The 17,067-nt window shown below is 50.9% G+C and overlaps 2 protein-coding genes across 19 annotated transcripts in view; both read left to right on the forward strand.

Moving 5' to 3' along the window:
• Positions 1–73: 73 nt before the first annotated feature.
• Positions 74–8,381, forward strand: ARCN1 (archain 1). Its single transcript, XM_083481087.1, has 10 exons — positions 74–301; positions 2,031–2,294; positions 2,645–2,824; positions 2,936–3,141; positions 3,525–3,686; positions 4,168–4,333; positions 5,399–5,546; positions 5,728–5,836; positions 5,938–6,142; positions 7,299–8,381. The coding sequence occupies exons 1-10, from the start codon at positions 299–301 to the stop codon at positions 7,386–7,388; spliced, it is 1,533 nt and encodes a 510-aa protein (XP_083337213.1). The 5' UTR covers positions 74–298; the 3' UTR covers positions 7,389–8,381.
• A 5,123-nt stretch (positions 8,382–13,504) lies between these two features.
• Positions 13,505–17,067, forward strand: part of PHLDB1 (pleckstrin homology like domain family B member 1) — a 44,249-nt gene continuing 40,686 nt past the window's right edge. For 2 of the 18 annotated variants that reach the window (XM_083480882.1, XM_083480903.1), the window contains exon 1: positions 13,505–14,093. The gene's annotated coding sequence lies outside the window, so the exon portion shown is untranslated. Of the gene's footprint in view, positions 14,094–16,271; positions 16,391–17,067 lie in introns of those variants that run through there. The other 16 variants (XM_083480908.1, XM_083480885.1, XM_083480894.1 and 13 more) reach the window with 14 other exon arrangements.

Raw genomic sequence — 17,067 nt, forward strand, 5'->3', positions numbered from 1 at the left:
CGAGCGAGGGGATGCAGCGGCCCCTACCGGCAGGGAGGGCGGCGGCGGCGGGGCTGCCACCGGCGAATAGGCTTGGGTGGGCGGGGCCTGGCGGACACCCGTTGGGGCGAGGGGCGTGGCGACGTGCCTTCTGCGTGCGTGACGCCGCCGCTTCCGCCTGGGAGACGTGGCTCGGGGCCGCCATCTTGTGTGGCAGGCAGAAGGAGCGGAGAGGCGCTCGGGCCCGGAGGGGAGAGGAGGAAACGGAGACGCTGCCGCCGCTGCCGCTGCTGCTGCCATCTTCGCCGTCACCTTCGCCATGGTTAGTACCCGGCCGGGGCCTCCCGCTGCCCTCCGCGGTCAGCGGCTGCCACTGGGGGAAGAGGGGGGGTGTCGGCGGGGCCTGCTCGATCCCGTTGGCCTCCATGGGGCTCCTCCTTCTCCGGCCACTCTTGTGAGCAGCGGGCCGTCGGCCGTGGGTGCTCTTCGGTCGCCCGTTGCCGGCTCCCTGGCCGCCTCCCAAGACACCGCGGGCGACGCGCTGTTTCCCGGGGCGAGGGGTACGTCTTCCCGAGGCCAAAGGTGGAGGAGGGCCTGTGGAAGCCCCTCCGGAGCCTGCCTGCTTTTCAAGGGCCTCCGCCTGCGCCACCCAAACACCTCCCTCCGTGAGCCCGGTGGAAGGTAACGTGTCACAAGAGGCAGCCTTGAGGCTGTCGCGATGATACTACTTCCAAGCTGGGACTGAGAAAGGCGCCCTGCAACTGGTAGGCACAGAAATCTCGCAATTGCACTTTTCACTTGCTCCCCAAAAAAACCACCAGGTTTTCCTCTGGTAGGGAAACTAGACTGGGGGAGAGAGGAGGGTAAAAACAGCCCCCAGTGAGTTTTCTGGTGTCAAAATGTTTCACGGTTTGCAAAAGCCTGTGTCAAACGCCAGGAGTTGCGGAGCATTTGTGGAAGCCGTCAGCTGAGCCAAGGATGAAGCAGCAGGGTTCTTTTTTTGTGCAAATCATGTTGCAAAACTAGTTTAGAGCAAAAGGTTGGGGCAAGTTGAAATTTGGCTTCTGTCAGCTCTACAGTGAATTTTGGATTGGATAATATAGAAAATCTCTCAATTTAAGTCAAGTATCGCCTGCTAAATTTTCATACATATTTTTAATTGTGAATTATTTGGGCATGAATCGCAAATTGTTGGCAATTTCAGATTTTTTTAACTTTATGCCATGGTTCTTACGGGCCAGCTAATTTGGATCTCCTTAATACAAACCTTTGACTTTTGAGATGTTACAATTCAGCACAATGGTGGCTCTTCATACAACAGCTTTCTGAGATTGGTTAGGCTGAGTGACATTGGCCTAACCAAAGCTACCTCGTGGCAGTGAATTAAACGTGGCTCTTCTGCACCAAAGTTCAGGCAGAGGTCTCCTTGAGTTATAGGAAGAAGATGACAGGCTTTGTGTGAACCTTTGCCCCTTGCTCATAAGGCAGGAAAGGAAGGATAATGCTAATGATGGCTATTAGGCACAGTTCCTATGTATTACTTCCACCTCTGCTTACCAGTTGTCAGTAGGGCTGGGTGATACCTAGTTTTCAACATCATGGTATATCACCAGCTAAACATCACGATATGCCGATATATCATGTCTGAAATAAGGATGGAACTACTATGTAGCAGCATTTGCTGGCTTCACAGTTTTTCCCGCATCATGATTTTTGCTGGCGAGAGCTGAGCTGGCAGAGTTAATGGGGACTGCAGGAATCGAGAGTAGCTTTGGCTGACTTCACGGTTTTTCCCACATTGTGATTTTTGCAAAGTACACACACACACACATCATGATTTGCAATATATTGTCAGGTCAAAAATTATGAAAACAACATCACAATGTGGACTTCAAACCAGTGTTGGATGATATATTGATATACCGCCCAGCCCTAATCACAAGGCCCTGTTCCAGGCTTCACATAGGTATTTGGCTGACCACTGATTCAACTGAAAGGCTCTTATTTCTTCTATGTAGTTATGAGGCTGACAAAAGCTCTTGTCTCCACAGGTGCTCTTGGCAGCTGCCGTCTGTACGAAAGCCGGAAAGGCGATCGTCTCACGCCAGTTTGTAGAGATGACACGGACCCGCATTGAGGGGCTGCTGGCAGCCTTCCCCAAGCTCATGAACACAGGGAAGCAGCACACATTCGTAGAGACAGAGAGCGTCCGCTACGTCTACCAGCCCATGGAGAAACTCTACATGGTCCTGATCACCACAAAAAACAGCAACATCCTGGAGGACCTTGAAACTCTCCGGCTTTTCTCTAGAGTGGTGAGGATCTTGCTTCAGGCTGCCTGGCTTGCAAAATACCTGGGGGGGAGGGTTTGCACATGGAGCAGCTGTCCTATGGAGCTTGCTTTTTCCTTCGGTTGTGTTGCTGTGCTTACTTATTTGATACTGGAATTGGAAAGGGAAGAGCTGATCCACCTGATCACATTAGGATAAGTGTGGGAAGCTAGCTGGGAGAATTTTTGCCCTTGAAACAGGCTCCTGGACCAGTAAGGTTCAGCTAAAGGTGTAGATGCTTTGGGGACTTTGCAGGTCTATGAAGATGTGTGGAGTGGGTTTTGGCCATGGTTGCCTTGCCTCATTAGAATGCCATTTTCCCTGACTCCCTCCAGATCCCAGAATACTGTCGAGCCCTGGAGGAGAATGAGATCTCTGAGCACTGCTTTGATCTGATATTTGCCTTTGATGAGATTGTTGCCCTTGGCTACCGGGAAAACGTCAACCTGGCCCAGATCCGCACTTTTACTGAGATGGACTCTCATGAGGAGAAAGTCTTCAGAGCTGTCCGTGAGGTAGGCCAAAAGCTTTCTGTGGCCTCCTAAGCTCCAGGCCCAGGTCTGTGGTGCATTTGGTCCAGGCCATCAATTCCTTTCTTGTCCTCTTCTTCTCATTTGTATATATAGACTCAGGAGCGGGAGGCCAAGGCAGAGATGCGTCGGAAAGCCAAGGAACTGCAGCAGGCTCGAAGGGATGCTGAGCGCCGGGGCACCAAAGCACCAGGGTTTGGTGGTTTTGGAAGCTCTGCCATGTCAGGAGGCAGCACAGCTGCCATGATTACCGAAACCATCATTGAGACGGAGCGACCAAAAGTGACTCCAACACCTACCAGGTATAAAGGTTGGGCAAGAAGCAGGTGAGGGCTTGTGCACCTCTTGTTGCGATGAGTGGCCACCTTCAGAAGTGGGAGAGTTCTGGGTCTTTTTGAGACTATTGATGGTGCTCCAGTCTGGATCCTCTGGGTTTCTTTGACTGTTCTTGGGGGGGGGGGCTGCTTCGGTGTCTCCCAAGTAGCTGAATGACATGTTTGCTCTCTGGTGGCCATACTGTACATACGATCCGTGCGTGTTTCCTTCCTGAGAGGGCAACTTTAGAGCATGAGGATAAGGGGAAGGCTGTAGCAGCACTTGCCACTATGACTCTCAGACACTCTCTGGGTTCTTTCTGTGGAGAAAGGATGTCTCAAAAACTTCTGCACTGCTTTTTGTTTCTTAGGCCATCTGGTTCAAACAAGGCACTCAAGCTTGGCGCAAAAGGGAAGGAGGTGGACAATTTTGTGGACAAGCTAAATTCTGAAGGAGAAAACATTGTCACTTTGGTTGGCAAGCGATCCTCAGAAGCAGCCACTGTTCTAGCTCCACCCATCAACATGGAGAGGTAGGTTTTTGTGTTCTGCGGTGGGAGAAGACAGTGAAACTGTGGCTGGGATTCAGAGTGGTTTCCTAGACCACCTGGTATCATCAACCTTAACCTTCCTTTTGGGGCGTGGCTTTCTTGGGAGTTGACAGAATTTTGGGCAGGTGCCCAGAGTGTGTCCCAATGAGGAGTGAGAGATACCTCTTTGAGGTATAAGTCCTGCACATAACACGGTGTGGGGGAGGGGGAGTTGATCTAGTCACTACCCTGAGCCACAGGGGTTGGAGGGAATGATGTTGGGGTGGAGAGGGGAACGGGTTAAAGGATGGGAAGTGCAAGCAGCTCATCTAGTCTAGCAGAGCCTGGGGAGATTCACTCTTGGAAGGAGGGCCATTCCAGTGTGAGCGAAACCTCCACATCCTGTTTGGACCTGCCTACTTTTGCCAAAGGGAAGGCAGTGCAGAGCAATGCACGGGGGTGATTCAGGCTTTCTCTTCTCTAGTGTGCACATGAAAATAGAGGAGAAGATCTCGCTCACCTGCGGCCGGGATGGAGGGCTGCAGAACATGGAGCTCCACGGCATGATCATGCTGCGGATCCTGGATGAAAAGTTTTCCCGGATTCGCATCCACGTTGAGAACGAGGACAAGAAAGGGGTGCAGCTCCAGGTATGGCTGGCCCACTGGCCTTGCTGCTCCTACTGCTGCCCATGCAGGTGGAAAGGTGCTGTCCGTGATACAAGTTGTGGGGATTAATTGAGCCCCATGGGTGGGGTGAAAGGCATTCTTAACTAGAGTTCTGCTGCACTTGATTCTGATGTTAGCAGTACTCCAAGACCTGTCTGAGGGAAGAATTTGATGGCGGGTATAAAGCCAGTAGGAGCTAAAGAGCATTAGGTTTGGAATAGGGCTGAAGATTTAAGTCGAAAACATGTGTGATGGGTTAAACAGGGCAGGGGTAGAACAAGACACTGAGAGTGCAACAGCAAGTTTCTGAAAACATAGAAACCAACAATTAAAATTTTTTGAGTAATATTAGTATTAGAGACTGGCTAGGAAGGTGGCTAAAACTTTGGTTGACAAGGGAGTCAAATGTATACTGAAGAGAAGGGAGTTATCAAAGAAGCTGAATTAATTATATGTACCAGTCTTCACAGTGGAAGATATTGGGCAAATCTCTGTTCCTGAACTAACTTTCACAGGATGGGAGTCTGAGAAACTGAGGCAGATACAGTGGTACCTCGCAAGACGAAAAACGCGCAAGACGAAAGAGTTTTCCGTTTTTTGAGTCGTTCCGCAAGACGAATTTCCCTATGGGCTTGCTTTGCAAGACGAAACGTCTTGCGGGTTTTTGCGAGTTTGTTTCCTTTTTCTTAAAGCCACTAAGCCGTTAATAGCCGCTAAGCCGCTAATAGCCGTGCTTCGCAAGACGAAAAAACCGCAAGACGAAGAGACTCGCGGAATGGATTAATTTCGTCTTGCGAGGCACCACTGTAATGGTGACAATACAGAAAAGTTTGTATGTTCTCATGGGAGGCTTTGGCTACGAATGATTCACCATTCTTGCCTGTGCTTAAGGAGCTTCCCAACCTGTCTATGCTGTGCATGGGCAATGCTTTCTAGATTTGATTGGCAGGCTAGTGTTCTAATCTAGTGAAAGTCTTCCAGAATTTGGAGCATGGCACGATTAATTTTTGGATCTACAGATGAATCTTACCAGTTTTTTCTTTTCAGACTCACCCCAATGTTGACAAGAGGCTTTTTACGGCAGAGTCCTTGATCGGCCTGAAGAACCCAGAGAAGTCTTTCCCCATAAATAGTGATGTGGGAGTCCTGAAGTGGCGGCTGCAGACCACAGAGGAGTCATTCATTCCACTGACAAGTAAGTGTGAGCACACCTGGTTGGGCGTTGAGGAGGGGCAGATGGGCATAACTCTCCCATGAGCCTAGAACCAGGCACAGCTCCCTTGGTTCAGTAGACATTCCTCCTGTCCCTGTTCAGGAGAGCCCATTGCTGCTGGCAGAAGGCCATGTGATGAGCAGGGGTGCTTTTTGTGTCTTAGTTAACTGCTGGCCATCAGAGAGCGGGAGTGGCTGTGATGTCAACATTGAGTATGAGCTGCAAGAGGAGAACCTGGAGTTAAATGACGTGGTGATCGCCATCCCTTTGCCGTGAGTAGTCATTGCACTTCCTGATCCCCAATTCACCCACCAGCTGCAAGGTCAGCCTTGATGCAAGGGAGTTGAGTGGTCACTCGTTGCTGCTTCTGTAGGTCCAACGTGGGTGCTCCTGTGATTGGGGAGATTGATGGCGAGTATCGCCACGACAGCCGGAGAAACATCCTCGAGTGGTGCCTGCCTGTGATCGATGCCAAAAACAAGAGCGGCAGCCTGGAGTTCAGCATCAACGGGCAGCCAAATGACTTCTTTCCTGTGCACGTCTCTTTCGTCTCCAAGAAGAACTACTGCAACATCCAGGTGAGTCTGGGAAGTGCCTCGAGTGGAGGCTGTGGTCCTGTTTGCTGCCCGCTTCTATTTTGGAAAATACCCTGGCTTTCCATATGGCCCACAATTATGCTCTCCATCTGGCAAGTGCGATGAGCAATCGGCTTTCCTTTCCGACGTTGAAAATGCAGAGGTGGGAAAAGGATCCTCCTGGCAGTGGTATAGCTCCCAAGGGGGCAGGGGGCTGCCTGGCAATTGTGTGCTAAGGCACCCAGAACAGCTGGCAAGCCACACCCTTCCCCCTGTACCTGCACATACACACAAACACTGTCTAGGGCAGGAACGTGGGTGGGGATGCATCAGCTTTTTAACTGGAAGTGAATACAGGTCTTCTGCATGCAACGGGAGTGGCTTCCCTTGAGGTGTGTCCTATTTAGCTCCATGACTATGTGTGTAAAGGACGCATTGGTGTAGATTGTCCTTGTCCCTTTATAGGCTAATAATGTTTCCTCAAAGTGTCTCCTTCACGGGGGGGGGGGAGAGCCTTTAACTCTTTCCTTTTGAAGTGTGCAAGGGAGAGGCACAGGTCAGCATACCTTGAGAGTTGTTTTGGTCTCATAACATGTACAGTGGTACCTTGGTTCTCAAACTTAATCCATTCCTGAAGTCCGTTCCAAAACCAAAGCATTCCAAAACCAAGGCACGCTTTCCCATAGAAAGTAATGCAAAATGGATTAATCCATTCCAGACTTTTAAAAACAACCCCTAAAGCAGCAATTTAACATGAATTTTACTATCGAAGGAGACCATTGATCTATAAATTGAAAGCAATAAACAATGTACTGCAATCACACACACAATCAATCAGTCTGTAGCTGAACTGGGTTCCACACAGTCACACAAAAAAGAGCCACAAAAACGTAGCAAAAACAGACATACCTCAGCGTAACAACACGGAAGTGTGGCACTCAAATCAGAAGCTTAATGCTCAGAACAGAGCATGTTCAGCTTTTGAAAAAAGTTCGCAAACCAGAACACTTATTTCCAGGTTTGCAGTGTTTGGGTTCCAAATTGTTTGAGTACCAAGGTGTTTGAGAACCAAGGTAACACTGTACTACAAGAGCAATTTGATCCAAGACCAGTAGCAGGCTATTTCATCTTGACTGACCATATGGCTTCCTCTCTGCAGGTTACCAAAGTGACCCAGGTAGATGGGAACAGTCCTGTGAGATTCTCCACAGAGACCACCTTCCTCGTGGACAAGTATGAGATCCTGTAACTGTTGCTGCAGGGAAGCAGCAAGCAAGACTTTGAGGCTGTGGTCTCTTGGGAGAGGGATGCAACCCTTTCTGTGTCAGGGGACACTGACATGTTTGCTCGCCCACCAACATTTCCAAGGTCACCACCAGTCAGGCAGGGAGAGGCTGCTTGCTTCTCTGGTTCAGCCAGCCTCCCTACTCCTTAGGCACACTCCTCCTCCTCCTCCTCCTCTTCCTGTGCTTTAATTCACAGTAACTTTCCCCTTCCCTGTCCCCAAGGCATCCCTATTCCTTACTCTGATGGGAGGTGAATGGCTCTTAATCCCAGCATTGGTCAAGGGAAACCAGCCTGGACATCCAGCAACCTCTAACCTGGCAGGAAGCAGAGGTCAGCCCCTGGCACCCCTTTCCCTGCACCAGGTGCTGGGTGAGGGAACCTTTGGCCCCACTGCTCCTGACTGTCCACTTCCTGGACTGTTCTCTGAAGACACTTCACTCTCTTGAAGCTGCTGCCTGTCCAAAGGAGAAAGAAGAAGCAACTGTCTCTGACCCTCCCTGCTTGGGAATCCCTTGAATTGCCCATTGATTGGGGCAGGTGGAGGCGGTGGCAAGTGCTGACTTCCCAAGTGGCTTTGGGCATGTGCCAGTTTGTGCCCACCTGTTAAGAGAAGTCACCAGCTTCTCCCACGCTGCCTCATTGCTGATGTGGCCCTTTCCAAAATGTCCCGGGGGTGGGTGGTCTAGGCCTGTACTGTAGGAGTAGCTACGAATCTTACTGATCCAGCTGTGTTCAAGAGTTGTCTTGTCTGATTTTTAAAATGGAGTCAAGTTTAGTTCCACCAAAGGAGGCTTTTTTCTTTCTTTCTTAAATTACATTGAGGAGGGTGGGGGAAGAGTGATATTTAAATAAGATTTTGTAACCCTGTAACATAAAGAGCTAGGGCCTATAACACATTCCAGTGTACACAAAAGAATCCCTGCCCCTGAATCCAATAAAGACTATTCTAAAATGAGATGCGTGGAGCTATGTAGCTGCCTGGAATGGGACGGGGGCTGATCTTAGAGCTAATATTATAAGTTGGGAACTAAACGCAGAGCTGGCATGGAAGAGCATTTGAAGCAGCTGTTTCTAGGTTCCTGTTGACAGCTCACTTTGGGGAACGGGGAATCGGCTCAAGGTTTGAGTGGCGATGCTGGACACACATGTGTATCTGTAAGATATATAGACACTCTGCCTACCTCTGCTACAGTTGTGAAGCTTGCTCTGTATGGCCATGCACTGACAAACAGCAAGGCTGGGAGCTACCAACCTCCAAGGCCAAAGTGACTTCCTTGCCCTTCTGCAGAAACACAGAATGTGGGGTGGAGGGTCCTTGTTGCAAAATATCAGTCTCTGGTAAAATCTAAAGTTCTACAAGACAAAAGTTTGCATATGTAAATACAAACAATGGAGTACTGTCTTAAGACTGCAGAGGCATCTGAGGCTGTGTCTCTGATTTCCATCATGGACCAAACTGAAGAGCCCAGGCGCCACGATAACAGTTCAGACACACTCATTCTCAGCTTTGAAATGGGGCTGCTAACCACTGTTAGTCATACTCTTGAGTAGTCCCATTAAAATAAATGGGTTTTCTCTGAATACAATTCAGTTGAATAGCACCCAGAAATCAAAAGGTGCTGGGTACTTGTACCATATAATAGAGCTTCATTTGCATAGATTCCAGGTTCAGTGAACAGACCAATCTGGGGCTCTTGTTGCACCCCTTTGCTACTGAGAGCCATCAAACTCCATGGTAGAGGCAAAACTGGATAGGACACCATGCCACACTAACCAAATAATGAAGAAATATAATGAATAAGGAATTACCTTTCAGAAGGGTAAGATGTGCATGCAACTTGCCTTATGCCTATTAAGTGGCTAATTTATTAAGTGAAAAAGAGAATTTTGGAAAGTTGATGAAGATTCCGAAAGGAGTTCACAGCTGATCTGAAAAAGTTCCAAATGTATTTTGCTATCTTTGAATTCTTCCTCACCCAGTGGAAGGATAAATGAGCACTGCCCTGACCACTACCAAATAGTAGTAACTGGGATTTGCCCTCTGATAAAATGGCTAGTCTCCCCTTTAAAGTTTTATTTAAATAGAAATGGAATATTACTCGCTAATGGTATATTAACGGGAGGTTAAGGGGGGGCTCTTCAGGAGACGACTGCCCCCAAGATGCATCACTGCTTCCTATAATAAGAAGCTTGGGGTATTCATTACAGTTCTCTGGAATAAGGTTCTGGGTGCAAACTTAATAGCATCGAGCTGCTTGACTGTAATTAACTTGCGGAGTCCTTGAGCCTCTTGGTCTGCTTGCAAACCTTTCCAGTCTGTTGGTCACAGGTGAGAGATATTGCCCTGAAAGAGCCTGTGTAGAACTGCAATCTAGCCATGGGTTATGAAACTGCCATCCACTCTCACCCCAATTTCTGGTTACAAGGGTGGCACCCAAATATAAATAATAAGGTAAAGCTTTATCCTTCTGCATTCTGAGATTGTAAACAATACATTTTATGGATACAGCAGACAGAAATTCTCAACTGTGTATGTGTAAAGTGTTTCAGGAAGCTGCACCTGCAGAATTGTAGATTACACATTTGAATATAAGCATTAGCTGTGGAGGTATTCTGACTCAACTCCACATTTTGGGAAGAATTTGCTTATCTAGGGGGGTTGTGTCCAGCAATACTCCTATTCAGAGTAAACCCACTAAAAATAATAGATATGAATAACTTAATTTCAGTGGGTTTAATTGGCTCAACCACACTTTTGTTTGTACCAGTTTCTAGCATTTTGTAGCAAACAATAATAACAGGTTTGAGAGAGAGATTTTTTTGTCCCGCTGCTCCTCCAGGAAAACCCACTGTTTACCAAAGAATTGGAACAAAAGGAAGTTAATAGAAAACCCAAATACAATTTTGTCCCTCTTATGAACCAGTCCAAAAATAGCTCCTGAACAAGAATTTGCATTTATTGGCTAACAACCCAAAGGCTCTCAAACTATGGTAGTTTTACTCATTTATTGTAATTTCTTCTCCTTTCACACTTGGTTATTCTCTCATTCCAAACTGCCACTTTCTTCTCTTCTTTTACATTCACTTCATGTTTAGTATTCTTTAAAAATCATGTATCTACAGTAGTTTCCTTCCCACCCCCCACCCACCCCACCCCCAGTATGGGGGCTCACTAGTCTCTCCCAGGTGTCTCCTCCACTGTGACTTCCCATATGTTGTTGTAATACATCATCCCTAGCCATTGGTTGTGCTGGTTTGGGCTGGTAGGAATTGGGAGTCCAACAACATGGGGAAGGCCAAGGGTTCACCACACCTGGTTTATCTCCTGCTAGCTGGGTTGCCTGAGCATCCCTACAGCTTCTTGACAGGTCAGTGTGCCAGCAAAACCACCTGTATCCACCAATACAAAAAGCTTCAAATGAGGCTGTCTCTCCCACTGCAAAGAGGAGCAACACGTCAGGCAACCAGCTTCCATGCTGGATCCTGTGCTCTGCTCTGAAAAACCAGCAGCAGTGCTGTTATCGTTTTCATTTCCCTTTCTGCTGGGTCTTCACCCCCCTGTTTTGGTCCTCTCAAGAAGCTGCAGCTGTTGGCCTCCTGGCCTCGGAAAGGCGAATCCAGGGCGCGCATCTGGGCCCTTTAAACTCAACTATGCTGGAAGATGAAAGGATTCATCACACAGTGGGATTGCATCTCCCTCTCAATATGCAGGGGCTCCTTTTTTTATTCAAAGGGGCTCGAGGGGGCAGGGAAAGGAAGATGCGCCAGGGACCTCCCTTCCCGGGGTGATGTAATGTTCAGCTATAATTAGGTTGGTCTCTTGTGTGAGCCAATTTGTTTCAACTGGGAAATATTTGGGGCTGTTTCTTCTGTTTGCTCTTTCTCCGAATGGGGGAGGGGGTTCACTGGCGGGGGGAAATTGCCAAGATATTCGGGTGTCCTCTTCTTGCCCACAGCCCCTTCTGCTGCAATGCTGAAATAGCGCTGCCCAGCCCCGCAGAGCTGTTGTAAGGTTTGTGCAACACATACTGCAGTGGTGAGGGACAGTGTGTGACCTTCCAGGCCTCTATATGTTTATTTATTTATTGCATTTCATATAATCAGAAATGTAGAGTTGGAAGAGCCGGCAAGGATCATCTTGTTCGTCCCCCTACAATGTACGAAAAACAGCTAAAGAATCCCTGACAGATAGCCACCTAACCTGTCTAAAAACCTCCAACGCCACCTTCTGAGTTAGTCTATGCCACTGCTGAACAGCTCACCATCAGAGTGGTGTTCCTAATATTTGGTCAGAATCTCCCTTCTTGTACAGGGGTGCCTCGGGTTACAGATGCTTCAGGTTACAGACCCCGCTAACCCAGAAAGAGTACCTCGGGTTAAGGACTTTGCTTCAGGATGAGAACAGAAATCACACAGCGGCGGCACAGTGGCCATTAGCTAAAGTGGTACCTCAGGTTAAGAAAGTTTCAGGTTAAGAACGGACCTTCAGAACGAATTAAGTTCTTAACCCGAGGTACCACTATACTTTGAATCCATTGGTTTGGGTCCTACCCTCTGGAGTAGCAGAAAACAAACTTGCTCCATCTTCCACCTGAAGATTTACCGTATTTTTTGCTCTATGTGACTCACTTTTTCCCTCCTAAAAAGTAAGAGGAAAGGTGTGTGCGTCTTATGGAGCGAATGCAGGCTGTGCAGCTATCCCAGAAGCCAGAACAGCAAGAGGGATTGCTGTGCAGCGATCCCTCTTGCTGTTCTGGCTTCTGAGATTCAGAATTTTTTTTTCTCCTCCAAAAACTAGGTGCGCCTTGTGGTCTGGTATGTCTTATAGAGCAAAAAAAATACGGTATATCCCAGCTTTTTCTCCTAGGAGCCCAAGGTGACATGTATGGTTCTTCCCTTCCCCATTTAATCCCCACAACAACCCTGTGAGGTAAGTTAGCCTGAGAGGCAGTAACTGGCCCAAGGACACCGCCAGTGAACTTCTTGGTTAAGTGGGGATTTGAACCCTGCTCTCCCAGGCTCTAGTCTGACACTCTGACCACTGCACCACACTGGCTCTACCTGACACTCAGGAAGATATCCCAGTTGAGGGGGAGGGGGGTCTTCTTTTGCCGGCTGTGGCTGTAGCGTTGTCCCTTTCCTGGAAGTCCTGTGGGGGCTGCTGCCGCCTGATATGCTCTGGGCCTCTGGAAGTCACTCTTTCGAACAGCTGTGCAGCCTGTTGTGTAACACAGAGCGGAGCAGGGAGAGGGTTGATGGGTTCCAGATGTTGCAGGGTCTCTGCCAGCATATTTGGACTGTGGGAAAAAGGGGGAATGTGGCCGGCAACTCATTATCTCCATCGCCTCCTCCTCCTCTACGCTGAATGATTGCCAGCTCCACACAAGGTGGTGGGTGGGGCACAATGTCACCTGTGGTGGATCTGGGACCCAGAAGGATGTATTAGCTGCCCCTGCCTGGCCTGGCTGCCCCCAGCCCATGACTCAGTACAGGAAATTGGGCTAGGAAAATCCCTGGGACTGTCTCTGACCCAGATTCTGCCTCGAGACATTTTCTGGTCCTCACGCTTCCTTTCCTGCTCCTCTTCTTTTCCCCATACCTTTCTTTCTGAATCAGGCAGCTGGGAGAGTCCAGGCAGAGCTGTTGTGCTGCCTCCCAGTGCCCAGACACCAAAAGGAGGGGACTCCCTGTTTCTTCCCTCACCTGTGGAAGGTCAGACAGCAGGTGGTTCAGGAAGGACCACAAGAGCAGGTCCACGTGGACTCAGCTGCCCTGCTGCATCCTCTTTTCCAGCAATCTCACCTCCTGCAGGAAAATACCTCTGGGTACCGGCTGCTTACTAGGGCAAAGGAGTCTTTGTCCTCTACCTCCACTGGGTGTTGCACCCAGGGCAGCAAGACTGAGAGAGGGAACTGCCTTGCCCGTTAGTTCCATCTAGCTCAGTACTGTCCACGCAGACAGGCTGCAGCTTTCCAGGATTTCAGCCGCAGGGGCATCCCCAGCCCTCGCTGGAAGTGCAGACTGAATCTGTCACCTTAGCATGTCAAGCAGCTGGTGCCACTAAGCTGCAGTCTCCCTCCATTGCGACCAGGAGATATCCCGTCTCCTCCGTACTCCCGAGAAGGAGGAGGCCACCCTCCTTCGGAGCACGTGCCGCTGCCAAGGGACCAGACGGGGCGTCGAAGTCAGGCGCAGCCAGCCAGCCAGTTGCGCCCCGGCACCTCTCTTGATCCAGCCCTTTGTTCAGGCTCTCCTGCAGCGGCGGCGGCGGCGGCGGCTCGGGTTGCAGCCAGCGAGCAGCGCCTCTCCGGTTTCCAGCCCTGCTTGCTCCTCCTCCTCCTCGGGCACAAGCCGGGGGGCACTGCCAGTCCCCGGGCGGGCGGCATCCGGCGTGCCTGGCAGGTCACGCGCCGGGCAGCGGCTCATCCCAGCCTGGCACAGAGCGCCCCAGGAAGGGCGGCGAACAAAGGCCAGGCCCGGGGAGAAGGGGCGGGGTCTCCTCCGGCTCGCCCTCCTCCTCGGGCTGAGGCGGAGACGCGGCCCCTCGCCGAGGAAAGAGGAGTCCGGTCTGGGCGAGGAGGAGACGCGGGTTCCAGCGCTCCGCTCGGAGGCAGCGCGAGCGAGCGGGCTCCGCAGGTGGGGGCGCCCCGTCGGGGCCACCAGCCAGGTAAGCGGGACGGGGCGGCGAAGGATAATTCCCTTCTTTGGACGGGACGCACCTGCCGGGGATGGAACTGGGATGGGGAGAGGGGCTCTTTCCTGGGCTTGGGGCGGTTCCCTCGCCCCTTCGAACCCCCCCCCCCATCTTCCCCTCTCCCCCCAGCTATTGTTCGTATTTGTGTCTAGGTATATACGAGTGTTGGGTGGGGGCGAGATGTCCATGTAGCCAGCGGTGCCCCCTCCCTTATAGGCGAGTGGCTCGACTCCTCTCTTGTCTATCTCCAAGGGAGCTTCTTCCTGGATGGCACCTGAAGGGGGCGGGGGGGGGGAGCTCGCCTGCCCGCCTCCCTGCCTGGACGGACGTGGCGCATTCCACACATTTTTGACATTTCTGTTCCCTAATCCTCGCAGCAAGCGAGTCTTCGGGACGGGAGAGAAGGGGGACCTGCGGCGTCTTGGCAGGAGGGGAGACTGGCAGCCGCATGCAGCCCCCTCCCCGCGCTGCTGGGGAGCAGAAAAGAGGGTTCCTGTATCCTGTTCCCACCTGAGGGGGTTGATTCAGAGCCCTGAGCACTTGCCCTCTGCGCCAGAGTCCCGAGCGCCCTAAAGGGACGTTATGAGTACAGATCTCCTCCAACAGTTCCAGTGGAGACTTAGGGACAAAAGATCTGGGTCATCGAATGTGGCTTGTGGACAGGATTAAGCTGTGTGCGTCGCTCTCCCCACCTGAAACAATGTAATGCTTTTCTGGCTTTTTAAAAAGTGCACGTTTCCTTTGTTGAGCTGACAAGGGAGGCGGCTGGAGACTTTAACGGTGACAGCCTCTTTCTGTTTGCCTGCGCTGCTGGTTTGTGGGAGGCCCAGGTGGGGAGCAAGGCGAGGGATAGCACCTGGACTCATTTAGGACAAGGTGGAGGGTCTTCCAAAGGCACTGGGGTGAAGCCACCCCAAAAGCCAAGGCACCCAGAGTGGGCAGCAGCAGGACTGATCAGCCATAACCTCCCCACACCCCTAGCAGAGAATCCCTGGGAATGCTCTCCCAGTACAGGAGAATGGCTTTGCTATGATGTTCTGGCTGAACCTGTGGAACTCCTGCCTGTCATAGTGACAGGAGGCATTAGTGGAGAATGAGTGGAGGGATGCTGTCTCTTACTTACAGGACTCTTAGAGAGTTCCTCTTTGTAATGAGATTTTTATTAAAGTTTTTCATAATATAACAAAACGGCGTCTACAAAAAAACACACACAAAAAGAATAAGAATATGGAGTCCTCTTTTAAAAGTAATTCTTAGCCCTTGCAACCCACTAAGGATAGTATCTCTATCCTCAGGGAGTTTCTCTTTGGATCTTGGGAGACCTTGGGACAGCAAATGCTTTTAGTGCATCTTTAAGTTCAGTTCTCTCTCTACAGCAACAGAGCGGAAGGCATCCGGTCCACCACTGAGATGGCTGATCCCTTTGGAGGCAAAGGACAAATTGTCTGGTTGCCTTGCCTAGTTGTGGCTAACCTCCTTGGGGCCAGTTCTGTTTTGTGCTCAGGGCGGTGCCCAGAATGTTCTGAGACTTTCTTCACAAATGAACCAGGGAGCCTGTTGCTCTTGGATCTGCCCCATGAAAGGGTTTAATGAGTGGAGGGCAATTCCCCCCTTCATTTAATCAGGATTTGCCAGTCCTGGGAATGAGGAAGGCATCGTGTGTGCGTGACATTTTCTGGCAGCCACAGAGAGCCATCCAGGGACACCTCTCTCTTGGTACTTGGATGCTTATCTGGTGGCAATTTTGAATTCACCCAGTTTATTGGTTTCTCTCCCCAGCTTGAGTTGGGTAGCCAGGATCTGAAATATCCTTCTGCTGATGTTAATGTTGGAGAAGCACATGGCTGTGAGCATCCCATGTGGCAGTGAGCATTGGTGGGCTTCCATGGTTGCTTTTGGGGCTGCAGCTGCCAGGTTGCTGCCTAACTTATTTGGGGACACAGGAGCTGAAAGGAGACCTCTGCCCCTTGGGGAACTGGGGAGGGGGACTCCTGAGCCAGTGTGCCTGGTGGATAGATCTAGCTCTTGGTTTGTTTTCCAAGGGGAAGTGGCTGTTGCCCCTGTTATTGTCCGCTGTTGCCTTGGCAACCTGTGGCCTGGGCTGGGCCTCCCCTCTTCGCCTGTGGATGGGACAGGAAAGGCTGTTTCCTCCTGGTGACTCAGGATTGCAAAGGGAACTGGCCTCCAGAGCCTCTTGCCAGCTGTGGGAACGGCAAAGCTTTCGGGTGGCCCTCCAGGAGTCAGGATGGTTGTCTTGGATGACTTTTGAGGTGAGTCTCCCTTGCTTGAGGGGGGCCTGGAGGCCTTTGGGGACCCTCTTTGCCTATAGGCCTGGACTGTGGAGGATGCACACATTCCTCTTGGCGCTATGGGGAAGGCTCTGCTGCTGTGTGGCTCTTTGACAAGCCCTCTTTAGCTTGGACAAGCCTTGCCAATGCCATCTGTGCCCCACCACTGGCTCTCCCTCCTTCTCCTTGTGGCTGACTCTCCTGCATGAGGACTGGAGGGGTGCGGATGGGCAGAACAGTTCTCACTCTGGTCCAACTCAATGTGTGTGTGGGGGGGTGTGTGGAGCTGGTCACCCTGCTCTTGTGTCATCCTTTTTGGCAATCCAGCCGTTGTGGGCGGCCAGGCCTTGGCCCAGCTCAAGACCAGGGCTGCCGCCCCCAACTTTCCCAGGCTCTTTCCTCGGGGGGGGGGGGAGAGGACAGGCCAAAAGCAGCCTTGCCTGGGAAGGGAGTGGCCCACAAGGAGGTCTGTCAGCTTCTCCTGGAAGGGGCCACATCACAGCTGGGTCTCACAGGCAGGTTTGCCCTTTCTCCCTTCCTTCCCCTTCCCTCAGAGGACCTTCTTTCTTCCTCTCTGTTTTCTCTCTGTGTGCTTTGTGTGTGTGGTCCAGCTAGGAGCCCCCGCAACTCGCTCGGTCCCCAGGCCCAAGAGGAGGCTC

The sequence above is a fragment of the Podarcis liolepis genome (genome assembly GCF_965112155.1).
Source record: "Podarcis liolepis genome assembly, chromosome: 16".
In the NCBI taxonomy this organism is placed as follows: Eukaryota; Metazoa; Chordata; class Lepidosauria; order Squamata; family Lacertidae; genus Podarcis; species Podarcis liolepis.